The sequence below is a fragment of the Galeopterus variegatus genome, unplaced genomic scaffold, assembly GCF_000696425.1.
Source record: "Galeopterus variegatus unplaced genomic scaffold, G_variegatus-3.0.2 Scaffold265, whole genome shotgun sequence".
Lineage (NCBI taxonomy): Eukaryota > Metazoa > Chordata > Mammalia > Dermoptera > Cynocephalidae > Galeopterus > Galeopterus variegatus.
In genome coordinates, this window is record NW_007726376.1 from 621,360 (window position 1) to 642,885 (window position 21,526).

General features: G+C 39.3%; 1 protein-coding gene across 2 annotated transcripts in view; it reads left to right on the plus strand.

Moving 5' to 3' along the window:
- The window catches only part of SENP7 (SUMO1/sentrin specific peptidase 7), a 161,647-nt gene that overhangs the window by 18,577 nt on the left and 121,544 nt on the right, over nt 1-21,526 (plus strand). For both annotated transcript variants that reach the window (XM_008566709.1, XM_008566710.1), the window contains exons 3-4: nt 1,358-1,462; nt 20,686-20,783. In XM_008566709.1, the coding sequence (XP_008564931.1) occupies nt 1,358-1,462; nt 20,686-20,783 (203 nt within the window). The remainder of the gene's footprint in view (nt 1-1,357; nt 1,463-20,685; nt 20,784-21,526) is intronic.

Genomic DNA, 21,526 nt, shown 5'->3' on the forward strand with positions numbered 1-21,526 from the left:
GTTCCCTTTTTTTTTCTTTTTTTTTTTTTCCTTTTTGTCTTTTTTCGTGTCCGGCAACGGATCGCAACCCTCAGTGTCGCACCCGTACCGTACCGGGACCGGCAACGGGATCACAACCCTCGGTGTTGCGCCCGCACCTCGCTCAGCCAGTGAGCGGGAACCGGTCTGTATGTGGGATCCGAACCCTCGGCGGGAGCGCCGCCATGCTCCCAAGCAGTGCACTGTAGTAGTGCGCCACTGGGCCGGCCCCGTTACCGGTCATCTTTAAAAAAAAAAAAAAAAAAAGAAATTACTGGTACCCAGGAGGATTAACTTTGTCCCTCAGAGGTGCTAGTGAAATTAAAGAGTTGAAATACATTTTCTTCAAATTTATTCTATCCTCCTGACTTAGGCTTTCTTCTCATAGAAATAATCTCATGGATTGTTACTGGTTGTAGTTGATATAGTGCTTATTATATGTTGTATTTTGTAGGCTGAACTTGAAGCTTAATCATTATTTATAATTTTATACAAAAGTTAGTTATTTAATACTAAACAAATGATTTCAAACTTGTGGTTATAATTAATGCATTAAGTCATTTGTTTATTCAGCATACCATGAGCCACACACTTTGGAGATACAAAGGTAAATAAGGCAGATCTCTCCCTTTAAGGAGCACTCTGGAGAAGAAGAAAGACGTAGACAAATAACTGTAATACAGTATGATATGTGTAATATAAATGATGTCATATAAATTCGTACTTGTCATACAAGTACTAATACTCAGAGAAAGAAATGTGTTGGTGTGGAGGTGATGGTTATATTCATAACAGAGTAATTTTGAGAAGAATCCAGAGTATTTCACAGGGATGAAATGGAGGGAAGCACATTCTAGGGTGAGGGAGCAGTATAAACAAAGGTCTAGAAATATAAAATAATATGACCTTTGAAGAAGGTTGAGTAACTCAATGTGGTCAGGTAATAGAGTTTTTGATATGTAGGTGATGTGAAAGAAACTGAATTGTAAAAAGTTTTATCTATAAGTAATGGGTCGCATTATGCCATTGTTGTATTTTAAGTATTGCAGCCATAATTAGATTTATGTATTAGAGAACTCTGGACCTTGCATATAAAAGATTGGAAGAGACTACGGGCAAGTGAATAATTAGGAAGCTACTGTGATTGTTCATTTATGTACCATTACACTCAATGAGAGGTTTTTAATAAAATTATATTTAATTGCCTATAAATTAAGTACTGAATTTAAAACTCTTTAAAACACTGAGCAAAATATTAGTTCAGGGTAATATAATGGTTCTGCTAGCTGATTCGGCTCTTATATATATTTCAACTAAACTGATTATTTTCTCATTCTAGTTTCAGATAAGAAAGATGTTAAATGCAAAACCAGAGGATGTTCATTTTCAATCACCACTGTCCAAATTTGGAAGCTCAGAACACTGGAATCTCCCTTTGCAGGGGGTAAATAAAATTAATTTCCTCTAAGTATATAGTTTTATTTGGTGTGTTTAAAATATCTTAGTAAAACTGAATTTTTATTTTCTTATATGTCCTTTTTTTGGTTTTCTTGTGTTATTTAATTATAGATTTTAAATTAGTTTATTTCTGACAGGTCACAATGATGCTTTGAGGGGTCTTCTTATGGCCTTTTCAGTTTAAATCTAGGTATACCTTATTATGTATGACTGATTTCTTTTATTTTTATTTTTTTAAAGATGACTGGCAAGGGGATCTTAACCCTTGACTTGGTGTTGTCAGCACCACACTCTCCGAAGTGAGTGAACTGGCCATCCCTATATGGGATCCGAACTCATGGCCTTGGTGTTATCAGCACCGCATTTTACCGTAAATCTCATTATTGTAAAATAAATTATATGTTAAGTTTACTAAAATTTTAAGCTTAGTAGAATCATTTCTTTTCTATTTACCTGTTTTTTAAGTTTGAGAGGGTATCTCTTAAAGCGTGACACAGCTATATTTCAAAAGATAATCTGATTATAAACCTGGGCTTTAATTTTATCACTTTAAGCACTATTATAGGACTCTGATGAATAAGGCTTAAGATAGCATCTTTTAATTTTTTTTAAAGGTAGCACTTAAAGTATTCTTTTCTCTTGCCTGGAACAACTCATGGTCAGTTTTTTAAAACTAGAATTATTCTCAGATTTTCCAGTTTATCCATTTGTAGCTGTATTAGTCTGCTAGGGCTGCTATAAGAAAATACCGTAGACTGGGTGGTTTAAACAACAGAAATTATTTTCTCACAGCTCTGGAATCTCGAAGTTCAGGATGAAGGTGCTTGCAGGATTGGCTTCTCCTGAGGCCTCTCTCCTCGGGTCGCAGATGACTGTCTTCTCTCTGTGTTCTCACATGGCCTTTTCTCTGTGTGTCTTGTTTCTTCATCCTTGTGTCTTCATCCTTGGTGTCTTGTTTTCTTCATAAAAGGACACCCTTCCTATTGGATTAGGGTCCCACCCATAGGATCTCATTTAACCTTTATAACCTCTTTAAAGGCCCTATCTTCACATTTAGTCACATTGGGAGTTAGGGCTTCAATGTAAAAATTTTGGGCAAGACACAATTCAGTCCATAACTGTAGCATTTTAGGATAACAGATTTTTTTTTTTTGTCATGTTATCAAGCAAGTTTTAATCATTGGACAAGTCAGACAGATTCAATAACTTCACCCTAAAAACAAACACATGTCTTTTTTCAGGATGACAGATTTTAAGGTACCTTGAATATATGTGTTTTTATGTTACAGACAAGAAAAATTAACCATTTTTAAAATTATTATTATTATTATTATTTTTTTTTAAAAGATGACCGGTAAGGGGATCTTAACCCTTGACTTGGTGTTGTCAGCACCACGCTCACCCAGTGAGCGAACCGGCCATCCCTATATGGGATCCGAACCCGGGGCCTTGGTGTTATCAGCACCGCACTCTCCCGAGTGAGCCACGGGCTGGCCCAAAAATTAACCATTTTTTAAACTTGTTCTGAGAGGAAAGATTTGAAATCAACATTAGTTGCTTTAGAATTAGAGTGTAAGAGAACATTTAAACATTTTATTATTCAATAATAGATTTGTTAGTTTGTTTTGTTTGCAAGGAAGTACCAAAAAGGGAACCAGGGACTGGCTGGCAAGTTAGCTCAGTTGGTTAGAGCATGGTGCTGATAACACCAAGGTCCAAGGTTCCATCCCTGTATTGGCTAGCTGCCAAAAAAAAAAAAAAAAAAAAAAAAAAAAAAGAAAAGGAAGTAATATATGGGACCAGATGACTTGTGTTCACATAAAAAGAAAATAACGTATTTGTATAAGGCTAGAAAATTTGGACTGTAGAAAGATACAAAGTGAAGCACATAAAGACTTTTTTTTTGGTCCCTTTTTCTTTTTGTCTTTTTTTGTCTTTTTTACTGACCGGTAATGGGATCGCAACCCTCGGTGTTGCGCCCGCACCGCGCTCAGCCAGTGAGCGGGAACCGGTCTCCACATGGGATCCGAACCCTCGGTGGGAGCGCCGCCGCGCTCCCAAGCAGGGCACTCTCCAGTGCGCCACCGGGCCGGCCCAGGGTCCCTTTTTCTTAAAGGTAACCACTATTAGTAGTTTTTTTCCCCTCATTCTTTTCAAGAAAAAAAATGCATATATCCATTTATATGGGTTTATATTATTTTTTGATCTTTGCAGAAAAGTAATCATGATGTACATACTATTCTGGACTTTGCTATTTTCACTTAGTAAAATGTCTTAAATTTTTTTCCATTTTAATACATTGAAATCTACTTCTTTTATTTACTTATTTGTATGATTCTATACTACTCTATCATATGGAGCATCATATAGAAACAATGTGGCAGTGAACATCATTTTTCATATATGTGGGACTTATTTCGAGTGGGATTATTGGGTCTAAGGGAATTTGTATATTAGAGTTTAATTTTAATATATACTGCAAAATTGTCTCACAGAAAATTTGTACCAATTTATGTTGCCACCAGTGAGAGCTCCCATTTCTTTACAACTTAAGGGCACTGGGAATTATCACACAGTAAAATTGTTACCGATTTGATAGGAAGAAAAAAATACATTAAGATAGTTATTTTATTTCTTTGCATTCATATTTTTAATTTTATTTTTCAGAATATTGACTCTTGTGGGGTAAAAAATTTTATGTATGTATATGCACACTGTCTTTTAGAATAGATCTTTTTGTTAGGTTTGTTTTCTCTAACTGTGTTTTTTCTTTTAATCTTGGGGGAATACTTGTCTTCCCTTAGTTTTTGGCTTTCAAGAGGCAGATGTGGCTCACCAGAGAGCTCTTTTGGTATTAATTCTTTGTTTTGTAATCTGCTGTCTTCCCTTTTTCCTTAACTCCTCTTCGTTTAAGCAGTCTCCTTTTCCTGAAAAGCTAATGGCTGATTTTCTCTTTAGTTGCCTCAAACCCACTGAATGAAAAAAGGTCCCTTTAGAGGCTTTTTTTTTTTTTTTTCTGTGACTAGTTCACCACCGTAGTTGGATGTCCTCCTTAGGATAGTGATCCTTAACTTTTGGGAAGTCTACATCCTGTTTGAGATTGGAAAACATAAGTTTTGAACTCCTTTGGGTAAATATCAAGGAAATTTCTGGATCACATGGTAAGAGTATGTTTAGTTTTGTGAGAAACTGCACTATCTTATAAAGTGGCTGTACAATTTTTCATTCCCTCCAGCAATGAATGAGAATTCCTGTTGCTCCACATCCTTGCCAGCATTTGGTGGTGTTAGTGTTCTGAATTTTGACCATTCTAATAGGTGTGTAGTAGTATCTCGTTTTTTTTTTGTTTTTGTTTTTATTTGAACAACGTTTAATGAAGGGATTCTTTACAAAAGTGTGGGAAGGGCATGGAATCCACAAAGGAAAGTGCAACATCCCAGAGCTGAAATGGAGACAGAGGGAAGAGAGAGGCTGGGTGGACAGAGCAGTCTGATAGGAGGTGTTCCCTTCTTTTGAGGGATGTACTGCTATCAGCCTGCTGCCACCTGCAAAAATGCCTTCTGTAGGCTCATACAGCTAGGGAATGATGGGGTTGAGAGTGGCTCCTGTCTCCTAACTGAGGGCTGTCTATGGGATGGTTCATTTCTTAAACTTCTTATTCATCTGAAGATGGATTGTTGGGCCCCTCTGTTCAATAATCTCTACACTAGTTCACCAAGGAATTCTGGAGGCTGAGAAGTCCAAGGTCCAGGTGCCAGCAGATTCAGTATATACTGAGGGCCTATTCCTCATACATAGTGCCTTCTGTGTGCCCTCACATGGCGGAAGGGGCAACAAGCTCCCTCAGGCCATTTTTATTTATTTATTAAAATGTAATTGATTATACATATTTGTGGGGTATCTCATTTTAATTTGCATTTCCCTGATAACATATAATGTAGAGCATCTTTTCATATGCTTGTTAAGGTCTTTGGCCCATTTTTTAATCAGGTTGTTCATTTTCTTATTGTTGTGTTTTAGGAGTGTACTTTGTATATTTTGGATACAGTTCTTTATCAGATATGTCTTTTTCAAATATTTTCTCACAGTTTATGGCTTGTCTTCTCATTCCCTTGACATTGTTGTAGAGCAGAAATTTTTAATTTTAATGAAGTCCAGCTTATCAACTCTTTCTTTCATGGGTTGTGTCCATGGCGTTTTTTCTAAAAAGTTATCGCCAAAACCAAGGTCACCTAGATTTTCCCCTATGTTATCTTTTAGGATTGTGTAGTGCATGGCTGTCAGAGAGTGATTCCTGCGATGCTTCTACTAATTTTTTGTATGACTTTTTCAAGTTGGCTTAGGCAGAATTCTTCTCTGAGCAATAAAGACAACATGCTTCCAAAAAAAAAAAAAAAAAAAAAAAGGGCCGAGCCCGTGGCGCACTCAGGAGGGTGCGGTGCTGGGAGCGCAGCAGTGCTCCTGCCATGGGTTCGGATCCTATATAGGGATGACCGGTGCACTCACAGCGCTCACTGGCTGAGCACGGTGCGGCCGGTCTCAAAAAGGACAAAAAAAAAAAAAAAGACAACATGCTTCCCACTGAACTTTTTCTTCAATTTATGTACTATCTGGGCTTGGATTTTCTGGAAAGATTTCTATTGAGGAACGTAACCAAATTTTATAATAGCTTTCTGACCACCACCAACTTTAATTTCCTTGGCTGCTGTTATATTTAGCTCCCTTAGCTGAGCCTTGAGGTCTGAGTTCATTTCCAGCTCCAGAAGAGCCTGGGAGATGCCGGACTTGAACTCATCAGACTTCTCGCCATAAGGCTTCACACTCTTGGTACGTGAACTGAACATGGCCTTCTCCTTGTTGACTGCTGGCTTAGGAAGAACTTCAGTTAACTTTTATGAAGGGTATACAATCTGTGCCCAGATTCATTCTTTTGCATGTGGATATCCAGCACCATTTGTTGAAAAGACTCTCTTTTTTCCATTGTATTACCTTTACTCCTTTGTCAAAGATCACTTGATTGTGTTTATGTAAATCTATTTCAGGGCTCTGTGTTCTGTTCCATTGAACTATTTGTCTGTTTTTTTTACCAATACCATACTGTTTTTATTACTGTAGCTTTATAGTAAGTGTTGAGGATGGGTAGTGTCAGTTTGTTGTTCTTTAAAATTATGTTTGTTATTCTGGGTCTTCTGCCTCTCCATATAAACTTTCTAATCAGTTCATTGATATCTACAAAATAACTTGCTGGAATTTTGATTAGGATTGTACAAATCTGTAGATCAATTTGTGTAGAAGTGACATCTTAACAATATTGAGTCTTCCTATCCATAAACATGGATTATCTTTCCATTTACTTAATTCTTTGATTTCTTTCATTAGTGTTTTATAGTTTCCCTCATGTATTTTTTTTTCTTTTTTTTTTCTTTTTTTTTCGTGTCCGGCAATGGATCGCAACCCTCAGTGTCGCGCCCGCATCGGACCGGGACCAGCAACGGGATCGCAACCCTCGGTGTTGCGCCCGCACCTCGCTCAGCCAGTGAGCGGGAACCGGTCTGTATGTGGGATCCGAACCCTCGGTGGGAGCGCCGCCGCGCTCCCAAGCGGCGCACTGCAGCAGTGCGCCACCGGGCCGGCCCCTTTCCTCATGTATTAATCCATTTGTGTGGCTATAATGGAAATACCCGAGACTGGGTAATTTATAAAGAACAGAGGTTTATTTGGCTTGTGATTCTGGGACAGCTGCATCTGGCATGGGTCTCAGGCTGCTTCTACTTATGGTGGAAAGTGGCAGGCAGCCGGTGGGTGCAAGCAGTTCACATGGTGAGAGGAAGCAAGAGAAAGAGAGAGGAGGTGCCAGGGTTTGTTAAACAACCAGCTCTCATGGGAAATAATAGAGCAAGAACTCACTCATTACTCCCCCCACCTAGGGAGAGCACTGATCCAGTCATGAGGGATCCACCCCCATGACTCAATCAGTTTCCAACACTGCCACATTGGGGATCAAATTTCCACATGAGTTTTGGAGGGTACAACACATCCAAACTCCATCACCTAATATAGATCTTGTACATATTTTGTTAGAGTTATACCTAAGTATTTCATTTTTTGTGTGCTAATATAAATGGTATTGTGTTTTTAATTTCAAATTCTAGTTGTTCATTGCAGATATATAGGAAAGTGATTAGCTTCTGCATATTAACCTTGTATCCTGCAACCTTTCTGTAATTGCTTATTAGTTTCAGGAGTTTTTTTGTTGTTACTTTTGGATTTTCTACATAGACAATTATGTCATCTGCAAACAAAGACAGTTTTATTTCCCAATCAGTATACCTTTTATTTCTTTTTCTTGTGTTATTGCTCTAGCTAGGACTTCCAGTACAATGTTGAAAAGGAGTGGTGAAGGGGGACATGTTGCCTTCCTTCTGACACGGATTGGTTTTTGAACATTGAACTGAAAGAAAGTGAGCCGAAATGCTGGGTACTGATCAAACTTTATTAAAGGAAAAGAATCTGCCGTGCTACACTCAAAATGGAGGGGAGCACCAGGCATGGGGGTGGGAGAGCTTATACAGACTGTAAGGAAGGCTGACATGATCAGGGAGGGGGTTTGGTGCTGGAGTGGAAGATAAGGCTGGCAGATGCAATCAGGTGGAAAGTTGCACCCATGTGGAAGTAGAGGAGTTTCTATTTCTCAGAAACCACGAGGTTTCTCGTAAGGAAAAGGCTGGCAGCTATTTTGTGCTTATTGTGTGTAAAATGGCGCCGGTCACATCCAAGATCCATCATTCCTGCCTTTTACATATAGGGAGAAGGGAAAAGGGGCAAAGGTCTCATTCTTCTGAAGCCACTTCCTGCTGGAGATGGGTGAAGATATGAAAAAACAGAAGATTTATGTTGGCGGGTGAAACAATTAGGTGGCGGGGTATTGGTTTCGTGTGGGGAGGCTGTATTCCTCTGGGGAAGGGTTGAGGATTCTGAGGGACTGATAACCTCCTCCCGTGAAATTCGGTGACCTTTTGATTGGTGAAGGCCTGCATACATTCCTGGAAGAAAATAGAGAAACACTGAAAGAGGCAGGGACAAAGGAGAAGGATAAGTACCATCATAGTCAGGGGTCCAATGTGTTTTGTCCTGAAGTCCTCCCCTATCGCTATAGCCTAGGTGAATGGTTTGGGTGAAGCAGAAATATTTTTATCTTGGGGGGGGCACTGGACTCCAGCGGAATTCCCTTTGGAAAGAGCTATCCAGTAGTTTTTACCCCCGTAAGAACATGATGTGGCAGTTGTCTGGTCATGTTGTGGGAATGTATGTCAGGGATGTGAATGTGTCCTGTAGGGTTCCCCGGAGGATTCTGGGTAGCAGACCTGGGAGGGAGGAAAGTGTCCTTCAGCCCACCAAGACCTTGGTTATACATTGGGGGAAGAGTGGAGATCCTGGAGATTTTGAATTTTGTGAGTCCTAAAATGGATGAAGTGTAAGGAGATGTTGGGTTGGGGGGTTAAGCAGAGTGACCCCTCTGGCTTGGTGTTAACAGATTCTTTGGGTAAAGTCTCAGGTTCTAATTTTACCAAGGATAAATGATACCAAGGGGCCTTTCCTAGTACTTTTACTGCCTTGGGGGTGGTGAGAAGTACAGTATAAGGCCGTTCCCAACATGGTGAGAGGGGCTTTTGGATTAGGGTTTTAATATACACTTGCCATCCCTGGCTCAATTTAAAGTGTGAGGAGTGGTGGGGAAAGGATGAGGTAATAGAAAGTTGGCCTGTTCCTGAAGAAGGTCCCTAATGAGCGAAAGAGTAGTGAGATACTGGCCTAAAGGTGATGGGCTGGAAGGGAGAGGTGTGAGAGTGAAGGGTCTACCATACATAAGTTCAAAGGGGCTGAGGCCAGTGGGTTTGCACGGAGATGTGTGGAAAGGGATTGAGAAAGAGGTCTAAAGCCTCCCTGAAATTATGTTCTGAGGGTTGTGAGTGTTTTGATGTGAGAGTGGCTGGATTTAGGGGAGAGCAAGGTTTGAAGGAAGATTGGGAATTTTCAATGAAGGTAAGGTGGATAAGTTATAGGTGGGAAGGGGAGCAAATTGACATGGCCTTATGGCTGAGAAGGTCTTGAAGATGAGGGAGGGAACAAATGACTGTTTGTTGTCCAAAAGTTAGTTTAGAGCTTTTTTGTGTTAAAAGTGCAGCTGCCGCCAAGGCCTGTAAACAGGGAGTCTATCCTCGAGCTGTGGTGTCCAATTGTTTGGAAAGGTATGCAACAGGGGAGAAGATATCTCCTGCCTCTTGTCCCAAAACCCGGACCGCCAATCCTTGGGGTTTGATGACGTATAGAATAAAAGGATGAGCTAGGTTTGGGAGGGGTAGAGCTTGGGCTGCAAGGAGAGCAGCTTTTAATCACTGGAAGGGAGAATGAATGGGCTTTGTGGGATCTAAGGGAATGGCAGGATCCCCTTTGGCTGCTTCATAAAGTGGTTTTGCTAGCATGCCAAAGTTAGGAATCCATAGGCAAAGATACGCTGCAAGCCCCAAGAAATAAAGGATTTCACCCTTTGTGGTAGGAGTAGGGAGTTCAGAAATTAGACTCTTGTGATCCACCATTATTTCTCTGGTGTTGGGGGTGAGGTAGGCTCCCAAATAGGTGACTGAAGGAGAAGAAATTTGGGCCTTGCTGGGGGACACTTGATATCCCCTGGAGGCTAGGAAATTAAGGAGAGCAACAGTGTGGCCCTGTGAATCCTCATAGGAGGTGCTGCAAAGGAGAAGGTCATTTACATATTGTATTAAAATGCTAGAGGTTGGAGGAAGTTCAGGTAAGTCTTGAGCCAAGGCCTGGCTGAAGAAGTGTGGGCTATCCCAAAACTCCTGAAGTAGTACTGTCCAGGTGAGTTGTTGGGAATGATATGTATCAGGATCAGTCCAAGTGAAGGTGAGCAGGTTTTGACAGGGAGGGTGTAAGGGGATAGAAAAAAAGACATCTTTGAGGTCAAGTACAGAGAAGAAATGGGTTATTGTTCGGATTGTGGATAGAAGAATATAGGGGTTAGAAATGATTGGGGTTATGGGTAAAACGGCTGCATTAATGGCCCTGAGGTCTTGAACTAGATAGCATGAGCCAGTACGCTTTATAACTGGAAGGATGGGTGTATTAAAAAGCGAGTGGGTAGGCCATGAGAGATGAGAAGAAAGGAGTTTGTGTATGATGGGTTTTAAGCCTATTAGGTGTTTGTTAGTGATGGGGTATTGTGGGACATTAGGGAACAAAGAGGGGTTCCGCAACTTAACAAGGATAGGGGAATGGTGTGTAGCAATGGAGGGAGAAGTGGTGTCCCATAACAAGGATAGGGGAATGGTGTTAGCAGTGGAGGGAGAAGTGTTGTCCCATACTATGGGATTATCCTTGTCTGAGGGGAAGGGGAAGTGGAAGCCTCAGGGTCCGGGTCTGGGTAGTTTGTAACAGGAGTATTGTAGCTGGAATTAAAGTGTCTAGGGTATGGGTAGGTTTGTTTAGGGTAAGGGGGCTGGGAATTGAGGCATTATTAAAAATTTGTGTGAATTGGGTGTGATGTAGGGGGCAGGAAAGGGGTTGAAAGATCCGTGGGTGGTATTCTGATCCTGTAACCCCTACTATTGTGATAGAGGATGGGGTTGTTGGTCCTGCATATTGAAGAAGGGTAGAGTAAGTGGCCCCTGTATTGATGACAAAAGAGGTTGGCTTACCTGCTCCGAGGAGAGTTACTCTGGGCATTGTCAGTCTTCCTCCTGGGCAAAGCTGAGAAGCTCCAGTAGGGGTGGCCGCAGAGCTAAAGGTTGTTGGTTAGAGACTGGGCCGCTTCCTCTCTGGCGAGTGGATCAGTCAACCCCCCAGTTACCTGGCTATTTACAGTGAGGACAGGTCCCAGGAGGGAGCCTGGGTTTAGGACAGCCCCATACCCAGTGGCCCGGTTGGCCGCATTTGAAGCAGTTCCTGGGTGGCTTTCCCCTAGAGGCAGCCAGCTTTGGAGTGTGCGAGCCTCAGATGGCATTAGCCAGGAGCTGGTATTTGGCCTGATCTCTTTTGTAATGATCTTTCTTCTCCTCCTCCTTGCTATTGTTAAAAACCTTGAAAGCAGCATTGAGGAGGTCTCGTTGGGTCATATTTGGACCATCCTCAAGATTTTTTAGTTCTTTTTTAATATTAGGGGCTGATTGAGTAATAAAATGTAAGAGGGCCGTGCCTACAGGGGAGTTTGGATCTATACGTCTGTATTTATGTAAAGCCTCAGAGAGGCAGGTTAGGAACTCACTGGGATTTTCAGTGGACCTCTGTGTGATTTTTCTAAGCTTGTCATAATTGGCTGACTTGTGAGTAGCCTTTCGGAGACTGTAAATCAAGTGCATGATCATGTTATCCCAGAGATCCTGATCCCCGTGGCTGGCCTGGTAGTCCCAATTTGGGTTGATATGAGGGACAGTGACAGCTCTCATGGGCCATCTGTTATTTTGAGCATGTACCTCATCTGCCTATTGTTGGGCCGTTATCCAGACCTGCTCCCTGTTTTCAGGGGACAAAGTAGTAGTGAGAATCATAAAAATATCATACCAGGTGAGATCATAAGACTGGTGAGATATCTGAATTCCTTAAGATATGTGTCCGGGTTGAACTGGAAATATCACAGTCATTTTTTGATTTGGGAGAGATTGGAAAGAGAAAAGGGGATGTGGACCCAGACAATTCCCTTTATCCCAGCCACTTCACGGGGGGTAGGTATAAAGGAGCTGGTGTTGAGGCGGGGTTATCACCTGACAAAGGGGAATAAGGGGAGGGGTTGGTGAAGGATCAGGAGCATAAGGAGGTGGTCAGGGAGCAGAGTGGTCTGATGGATCAAAAGATTGATCTGAGGGCCGGCCCGGTGGTGCACTGCGCTAGTGCGCCACTTGGGAAGCGTGGCGGCGCTCCCACCGAGGGTTCGGATCCCACATACAGACCGGTTCCCACTCACTGGCTGAGCGAGGCGCGGGGGCAACACTGAGGGTTGCAATCCCGTTGCTGGTCCCGGTCCGGTACGGGGGCGACACTGAGGGTTGCGATCCGTTGCCGGACACGGAAAAAGACAAAAAAAAAAAAAAAAAAAAAGATTGATCTGAGTCCATAAGGGGAGATCAGGGATGAGCTAGGAGAATTTGATTCATAGGACAATTTTGACAGAGAGGATGAGATTGAAGATAGAAGAAGGCTTGAACATAAGGAATCTCTCCGACTTTGCCGTTTTGGTGACAAAAGTTGTTTAAATCTCCAAGAGTATCTAAATTGAGAGTGCCATCTTCTGGCCACTGGGATCCATTGTCTAGTTTGTGTTTGGGCCAAACCTGATTGCAGTAGAAAACGAGACGTTTGCATTTAATGTCTCCCTGGAGGCCAAGAGGTTGTAAATTGGCCAGGAGACAGCCTAAGGGCATAGAGCATGGTGGTTTGGTTCATGAGGATTCCACATAGAGGGTGAGAAAGGAAATGAGTAATCCTAGTAGGAGGGTGATGACAAAGTCTCCCTGGAAGTCGAGAGATTGTAAATTGGCCAGGAGATAGCCTAGAGGCATAGAAAGTGGAGGTGTTTATTGCGAGGATCCCATTTAGAGGGTGAGAAGGGAAATGGACTGTCCTAGTAGAAGAAGAGTGCCAACAAGGAGCGTTCTCCTTGTTGTAGACCTTCTTTTGCACATAGAGAGTAGCCACCAACTGGCTAGAGGAGTGTTGTCCAATAGCTGGGGGGCACAAGAGGGGTTTCCTCGGCCAGGCGCCTGGGCTTTATAGCAAGTAGACAGTAGTCGCAGAGAGTAGCTGGGGGGACCCATAGAAGTAGTACAGACCCACTGACTAACCCAGAATTGAGGCCGATGTTGCATATGTTGGTCTGAAATGGCAAAAGGAGAGAGTCCTGGAGGCACGCGGTTTAGCAGGTCCAGGAAGGGTGGCTGGGAGGGGCAATCAACCCAAGAGAGGAGATTGTCTGAAGGTCCTGGCCAGGACCCTTCCCGGGTTTCGGCACCATAATGAAAGAAAGTGAGCTGAAATGCTGGGTACTGATCAAGCTTTATTAAAGGAAAAGAATCTGCCAGGCTGCATTCAAAATGGAGGGCAGCACCAGGCGTGGGGGTGGGAGAGCTTATATAGACTGTAGGGAAGGCTGACATAATCAGGGAAGGGGTTTGGTGCTGGAGTGGAAGATAAGGCTAGAGGATGCAATCAGGTGGAAAGTTGCATCCATGCAGAAGTAGAGGAGTTTCTGTTTCTCAGAAACCATGAGGTTTCTCCTAAGGAAAAGGCTGGCAGCTATTTTGTGCTTATTGTGTGTAAAATGGCACCAGTCACATCAAAGGTCTGTCATGAGCCACCTTGCTGTTCTGGGATAAACCCCAGGTGGTCTTGTTGTATTATTCTTTTTACACGTTGCTGTATTTGATATGCTAATTTCTTGTTGAGTATTTTTGTGTTTTTATTCAGGAATATCTGCATTTGGTTTTCTTTTCTTGTACTGTCATTGTCTGGATTTGATATCAAGGTAATATTGGCTTTGTAGGATGAAGTGGGAATTGTTCTCTTCTAGTTAAATGGGATGGATTGTATAGAATTTATTTTTTCTCTCTCTTAAATGTTTGGTAGAATTTCTAGGAAAACTCTTTAGGCATACAGCGCCAGATGTAGAGAGGTAGCTGTGGTTATAGAAGGCTAGGCCAAAGGATCTGTGTGATACAGCTGTCCTGTATTTTGGCTGTGATTGTGGTCATCACATATGATTAAATTGCACAGAAATATATATACATGCACACAAATGAGTGCATGTAAAACAGGTGAAATCTTAGTAAGGTCATGTATTGTATGAATGTCAATTTCCTGGTTGTGATATTGTTTTGTAGTTATGCAAGTTTACATTGTTGGAAACTGGATGAAGGGTCTCTAGGATCTCTCTGTGTTATTCTTTCCAGCTCTGAGTGAATCTATGATTATCTTAATGTAAAATTTGAAGAAAAACAACCTTGTAAATATGTGGGCAGTGGAAAAGGCACAAGTTAAAGCCAACAAAGCATAATATATCAAAAACAGGAAGATAAAGATGTCTCAGAAAATGCATCTGAGAATCACAGAGATCTCACTGGCTTTCATTTTAAGAGAATATAAAAGACCAAAGTAGCACCTCAGACTATTATGTGTGATTCTGCTGTCAAATCTGCCAATATAGTGCCCAATAACTTTAAATATTGTCAGGGTTAGTTTTGTTTTGTTTTGTTTTTAATTGTGGGAAAATATAAATAACAAAAAATTTACCATTTTAATATTTTTAAATGTACAATTCATTACCACTAAGTGCATTCACATTTTGTTATGCAGTCGTTACCACCATGCATCACCAGAATTTTTTCATCATCCCGAAGTGAAACTCTGTACACAAAAGTTAGTTTTGAAAAAGTAAAAAGAAAAAAATATTAAGTATTTAATTTGATATATAAAAACCTGAATTATGGTATGAAAAGCAACTGACTGTTGGGACACGTCTTTTCTCCAGAGTCATCCAGTATTTCTGTCCTGTGACTCTGCTATTGTACTAGCTAGAGACTGCCACTTTAGCTCTGAAATATTTTACTAATTCAAGATTTATTTCCATCATGGATTTTTCTAAAAAGGATTTGAAGTGGCTTGCAATAAAGAGTGTATATAAAAGGTTAATAAATTGAAACAAGAAAAATACTATCAAAGAAAGTAGAAAGCTATTAACTGTGGAAATCATCTTGTCTAAAAATGTGTTTGTTCAGTCAGGGTTAAAACAAAATATATTGCTTTTTAAAAAAATTTAAAAAGTAATGCATGCTCATTTAAGAAATATAAAACGTTAGGAAGTATGTATTATCTCACTCCTCATTCTCACCATATACATATGCTTTCATTCTTCCAGAGTTATTGCTTATGTAGTGTTTAGTTCTTCCAGAAAATTTTTTCCCTAGTCATACAGGAGTTTAATAGAAATTGGTTAGCAGATAATTTTAGCTTTTGTTCTCTGATAAGTGTTTTCAGTGTTGGCATTACATGTTGCTTACTTTGGAAATTAGGGGGAGAATGAGTACAGTAGAAATTTTGATATAAAAGTTATAATCCTGAGGGGTAATTTGAACTGGATGGGAAGTCATCATGCCATCTACATTGCAGTAAGCTGTGACAGGGATAAGCAGTTGTGAACAAAGCCAATATTTTCCTCAGGAGGCAGCTTTGGCTCTTTTTCAATGTCTAAGGAAGTGCTCAGTTGAGACTCAGAAACCCTACACCACTTGGAATGCATCTGGATTTGATTTTATCTAAGAAAAATTTAATAGCTACTGTTAGCTTTTAATAGTTAACCACTATCCATAGTTAACCACTTTGGTTGTAGAAAATTTCAGTCGAGTTCCTATGGAACATTTGATTTTAATTAGCATAGTATTTTATTTGGTGTTCCTGCCAGAATGAGAGCTTCAAAATCAGGTAACTAAATGATTTGATTCTGTGTATAAAGTTCTTATTTTTTAAAAGCCTTTTCATATTTAAATTAAAGTTATTCATTCCATTTCGACCTTCTGATTTGTGATCAGATAGCTTTCAAAGTATGTATGTGAATAAAATCCTATTCATAATCAGATTGTGGGATAATTCTTTGTTATTTGATTTTTATTTTTCAGAGATAGCATACAATAAGTTCATAGTCTAAATGATACAGATTGGTATCAATCTTACCTGTGAAAAATACAAATTATTACCCAGTCTGCAATTGTACTCTGGTTTTTAAAAAGAAAATATGTAAATATTTTTGTGTGATATTATAACACTGTGTTCTCACCAACTGAGCTAACCAGCCAGCCATATTATAGTATTATGGGCTTTGTTTGTTTGTTTGTTTGTTTTTACGTTTTTTTGGCGACTGGCTGGTACAGGGATCCAAACTTTTGACCCTAGTGTTACAAGGTGGTGCTCTAACCAGCTGAACTAACCAGCCAGCCTTGTGTGACGTTAAATATAAGAAACAATTGATCAAAATCTAAGTAAATTTTTTCCCCTTGTTATCATCTCCAGATATACTCCATTTTACCCTTGAATAGTGATAGCACTGGAGATAAGCCTTAAAGTAGCCTACTGTTATTCAGAATTAGTAACATTTTAGTCAATTCCCCTCCTTCTGTCCTATTATAGTTATCTTCAGTTTGTCTCAATGTGTTTATTTCATTTTTGTAGTAGTTTAAAGTTCTCATTTTCCCCCCTCCCCGACCTTTGGTGGGAATAATGTTTCTCTTATGTACAGAACAGGAGACTCAAAGTCTAGTTATTTCACCATTTTGTAAATTCAGACAAATCTTATTTATTAAATCATGATCAGTGGGGTGTAAAAAATTCAATGACATAAAATGTGAAGGTTGCATTTACTATTAGATTAGTGAAATGATTGAGGGGAACTAGTTGGACGTTAGTTTTGAGAGTCCAGCTTGTGAGTCAGGTCATTCCCAGTACTGGTTGCAGTTTGAGGTAAACAAATAATATAATTCACTGTGAGAAGTGTTATCATTAGTAGAGGTACATAAAATATATTGTGGTGTCACAGGAGAAAGACTGATTTCCTCTTCCAGAGGGTGAGGAAGGCTTCATAGGTGGTACTAGAGTTGGGGCTTAATGGACACAGAGAACTGGAGAGGATAAAGTACATTCTTGAAGGAGGAAATGTTCAGAGAAGTAGAACGATGAAATTGCATGGCACTTTCAGGGAACTATACATAGTTTAGTATTGTAAGAATATAGAATTTATGGGAAGCAGAAGTGAGAGATGAGAACTCAATTCTTTTTTTTCTCTCCTGTAGGTAGTAAGGAAAAACTTAGGAATTTAAGCAGGAGAACAGCATCAGATATGCATTTTGAAAGATTTAACTTTCACGATGGAGTGGATGCTGGATTGGAGGGAGAAGAGACCATTGGCAGGGAAACGCATTAGGAGAATATTGTAAGAGTCCAGGTCAGAAAAAAAAAAAAGAGACAGAACTTAGACAGTGATAGTGAAAATGAAGAAAAGATATATTTTAAATCTATAGTCTTGTGTTGTTTAACCATGTGGATATATTCTAAGAAATGCATCATTAAGTGATTTTGTTGTTGTGTGAACATCATAGAGTGTACTTACACAAACCTAGATGATATAGCCTGTTATACACCTAGGCTATATGGTATAGCCTGTTGCACCTAGGCTGCAAACCTGTATAGCATGTTACTGTACTGAGTATACTCTAGGCAATTGTAACACAGTGGTAAATATTTGTGTATCTAAACATATCTAAACTTAGAAAAGATACAGTAAAAATAAGGTGTTTATAATCTTATGGGACCACCATTGCGTTTGTGTCCATTGTTGACCAAAATGTTGTACACAGTGCTTGACTGTAGTTGTATTAACAAATTTACATTTTGTAGTGAAATAAGGATGATAGATGTGTTTAGGTTGACATACTGTATTAGTCTGTTTTTGTTGCTTATAACAAAGTACACTGAACTGGGTGATTTATAAAGAAAATGAAATTTATTGCTTACGGTTTCAAAGTCCATCTGGTGGTAGCAACAATGACCTGGGGGCTCGCATTGCAAGATGGTGGAAGCAGAGAGCAGAGAGAGAGAAACAGATCCTCCTCTTCTCTTAAAGCCCTCAGAACCACACCCTTGACCACCATTTTTAATCCAGTCACTACTGCACTGTCCTACAATCCAGTCACCTCTTCAAGGCTCCACCTTTCAATTACCTTAATAGGATTTCCCACCCAGTTAACAGTCACAGTGGGGGCTAAGTTTCTAAAACATAAACTTGAACCCAGATGTCCATCATCAGATGAGTGGATATGAAAAATGTGGTATATCTACCCAATGGAATACTACTCTGCTATAAAAAAGAATGAAATACTGCTATTTGCAAAAACCTGGATGGACCTAGAGAAAATTATATTAAGTGAAACAGGTCAGGCACAGAAAGATAAATATCACATGTTCTCACTTATTTGTGGGAGCTAAAAATAAATAAATAAAAACACAAATAAACTGGGGGGCAGGGAAGAAGACACAACAATCACAATTCCTTGAAGTTGATACAACAAGTGAACACATATGAGGTTGTTGGGAGGGAGGAGGGGGGGAGGTTTCATTAATGGGCCACAATAATCAACCACATTGTATATTGACAAAATAAAATAAAATAAAATAAATAAATAAATACACTTGAGAACACAATTCAAGCTTCAGTGAGTTCTGAGGGGACATAATTCAATCCATTACAGATACAATACTGATAGGAAGGATTTCTGAGAATTTGTGTAATTTAGAGTAAGAGCATTGGAAGGACCACAGCTTTTATGTCAGACAGACTTGGGTTCATGTGCGTAAGTTTATTCTCTGAGCTTTATTTCTTTCTTAGTGATGTGTTGTATACTATGTAGAGCTGTGTGATAATGAGATAATGCCTGCAGCATAAACAGGATAATATTTATGGAGGGCTATCATGTTCAAGATGGCGCTTTTAAATTTAAAAATTTAAAAATCTTTTAAAAATTATTTTAAATTATGATAAAATACATGTAATATAAAACTTACCATTGTGATCATTTTAAGCGTATGATCTAGTGGCATTTAGTTCATTCACATTGCTGTGCAACCATAATCACCATTCATCTCCAGAAGTCTTTTCATCTGACAAAACTGAAACAAACTCTATATCCATTAGTCTTTTCATCTGACAAAACTGAAACAAACTCTATATCCATTAAATAACAGCTCCGTGTTATACCCTCCTCCCAGCCCCCAGTGACCACCATTCTATTTTCTATCTCTATGAATTTGACTATTCTAGGTATTTCATATGAGTGGAATCATACACTATTTGTCTTTTTGTTACTGGCTTATTTCATTTAGTATAATGTCTTCCAAGGTTCATTAATGTTGTAGCATGTTTCAGAATTTCCTTCCTTTTTTTTTTAAAAAAGATGACCGGTAAGGGGATCTTAACCCTTGACTTGGTGTTGTCAGCACCACGCTCACCCAGTGAGCAAACCGGCCATCCCTATATGGGATCCGAACCCGTGGCCTTGATGTTTTCAGCACCGCACTCTCCCGAGTGAGCCACGGGCCGGCCCCGTTCCTTTTTAAGGCTATATTTCATTGTATGAATATACAACATTTTGTTTATTCATTCATCTGTCAATTGACATTTGGGTTGCTTCCACCTTTTGGTTATTGTGAGCAATGTTGCTACTAACATGGGTGTACAGATATCTCTGCAATGAAGACAGTTTTTTAAACTTACTGAATATGTAATCACCATACATCCTTGTGAGGTAGCTATTATTATTATTATTACTTCCATTTTCAGGTAAGGAGACTAAGGCATAGAGAATATAAATAACTTATTTGCCTAGGTTTACACCACTTGTAAATTAAATCAATCAATTTAAAACTTTTTTTCTAGTCATATTTAACCTAAACCTTGTTAGTAAGATGTCTGCACTTTCCTAAAATTTTCCATGTGGCATTTTGTAGGAAACCAACTTAAATCCCATCCAGTGGCTATAAATGCAGTTATTTCAGAATCAGGCCCTTTTTAACCTGGCATGTAATAAGGGTACTTCAGGGCCGGCCCGTGGCTCACTCGGGAGAGTGCGGTGCTGATAACACCAAGGCCTCGGGTTCGGATCCCATATAGGGATGGCCGGTTCGCTTACTGGTTGAGTGTGGTGCTGACAACACCAAGCTAAGGGTTAAGATCCTCTTACCGGTCATCTTTAATAAAAAAATAAATAAATAAGGGTACTTCAGGAAGCTTGGGGAAAAATAGAATCAAATGATAATGAATCTTTCCATGAACTTTTTGGAGACCCTCATAATTTTTATTACCTCCTTTAAACACATTACAGATTTTTATAGTTATTTAAGCTTTGGAATCTCAAAGTATAGATTTCCTTACTAAAGTTACCTTAACATTTTTAAATGTTTTCCTGTTATTTTTGGTGGACTTATATTTCTGCACTAGCAGAAGAGTCAGGTATTCTGTAGATTGCGCTTATTATTATTTGTTTTCTGTGAACTACTATGAACTTGGCTATTTATCCTGAATTTCTAAATAAACATTTTAAATGCTTCTTGTCATATTGTTATATTTATTATTAAAATTCCATATATTTTTTTCCTCAGTGGAAAAGAAGCCTAAGAAATAAAGTCATCTCTCTAGACCATAAAAATAAAAAAGGTGTCCGTGGGCATCCTGTTGCTTCTAAGGCATCACCAGAAAGGTAAGATACATGTATGTGTGATCTAGGATGGGTTTATACTGTGTATAAATAATGTGATCATGGGCGATTCATTTAAGCTCTTTGACTCTCAATTATCACAACGTTTTAAAGTAGAGGGTTTGAACTCAATGGCCTCTAAGGTTCCTTGGAAGCTCTAACTTTCTGTGATTCCAAAGTCATGTTAACTCCTTGTTTTTGTGCAGTTGGAACATCTTGATAAGCTTTAGCTGATAATGCAAAAGTTACATATAGACTGATGATAATGCTTAATTCATCATTTGTGGTCAGTAGTGAGGAAGATGCTCTACTTAGCAACTGTGGTCCTATAGTCACAGTACTAATGAATTATGGGTATAGCAGAATTAAATCTCTGGAGGATTTGAATTGCAATTATTATCGAGTAATTTAGAGCGTTAAAGGATTAGACATCAATAAATGATTAGAAAGTTGTTATTTTTAAAAAGGGTATTTTCTTTTTTTAACATAGTGAATAGAAAATGACAGTAAGAAAGTAAAGATTACAGTTAGAATATCAAATAAATATAGAAGACTAATTGGAGTCCTTGAATTTATGTCAGAGTACTTCTATAAGCTACTTAGTCTTATTCTCACCTTTCAAGTAAGTTGTCTCCAGGAAATATAAAAATATATTGGTGACCCCACAGCAGTTTATAAACCTTCTGACTTTCTTTTTTTTTTTTTTTTTTTTTTTTTTTTTTTTTTTTTTTTTTTTTTTTTTTTTT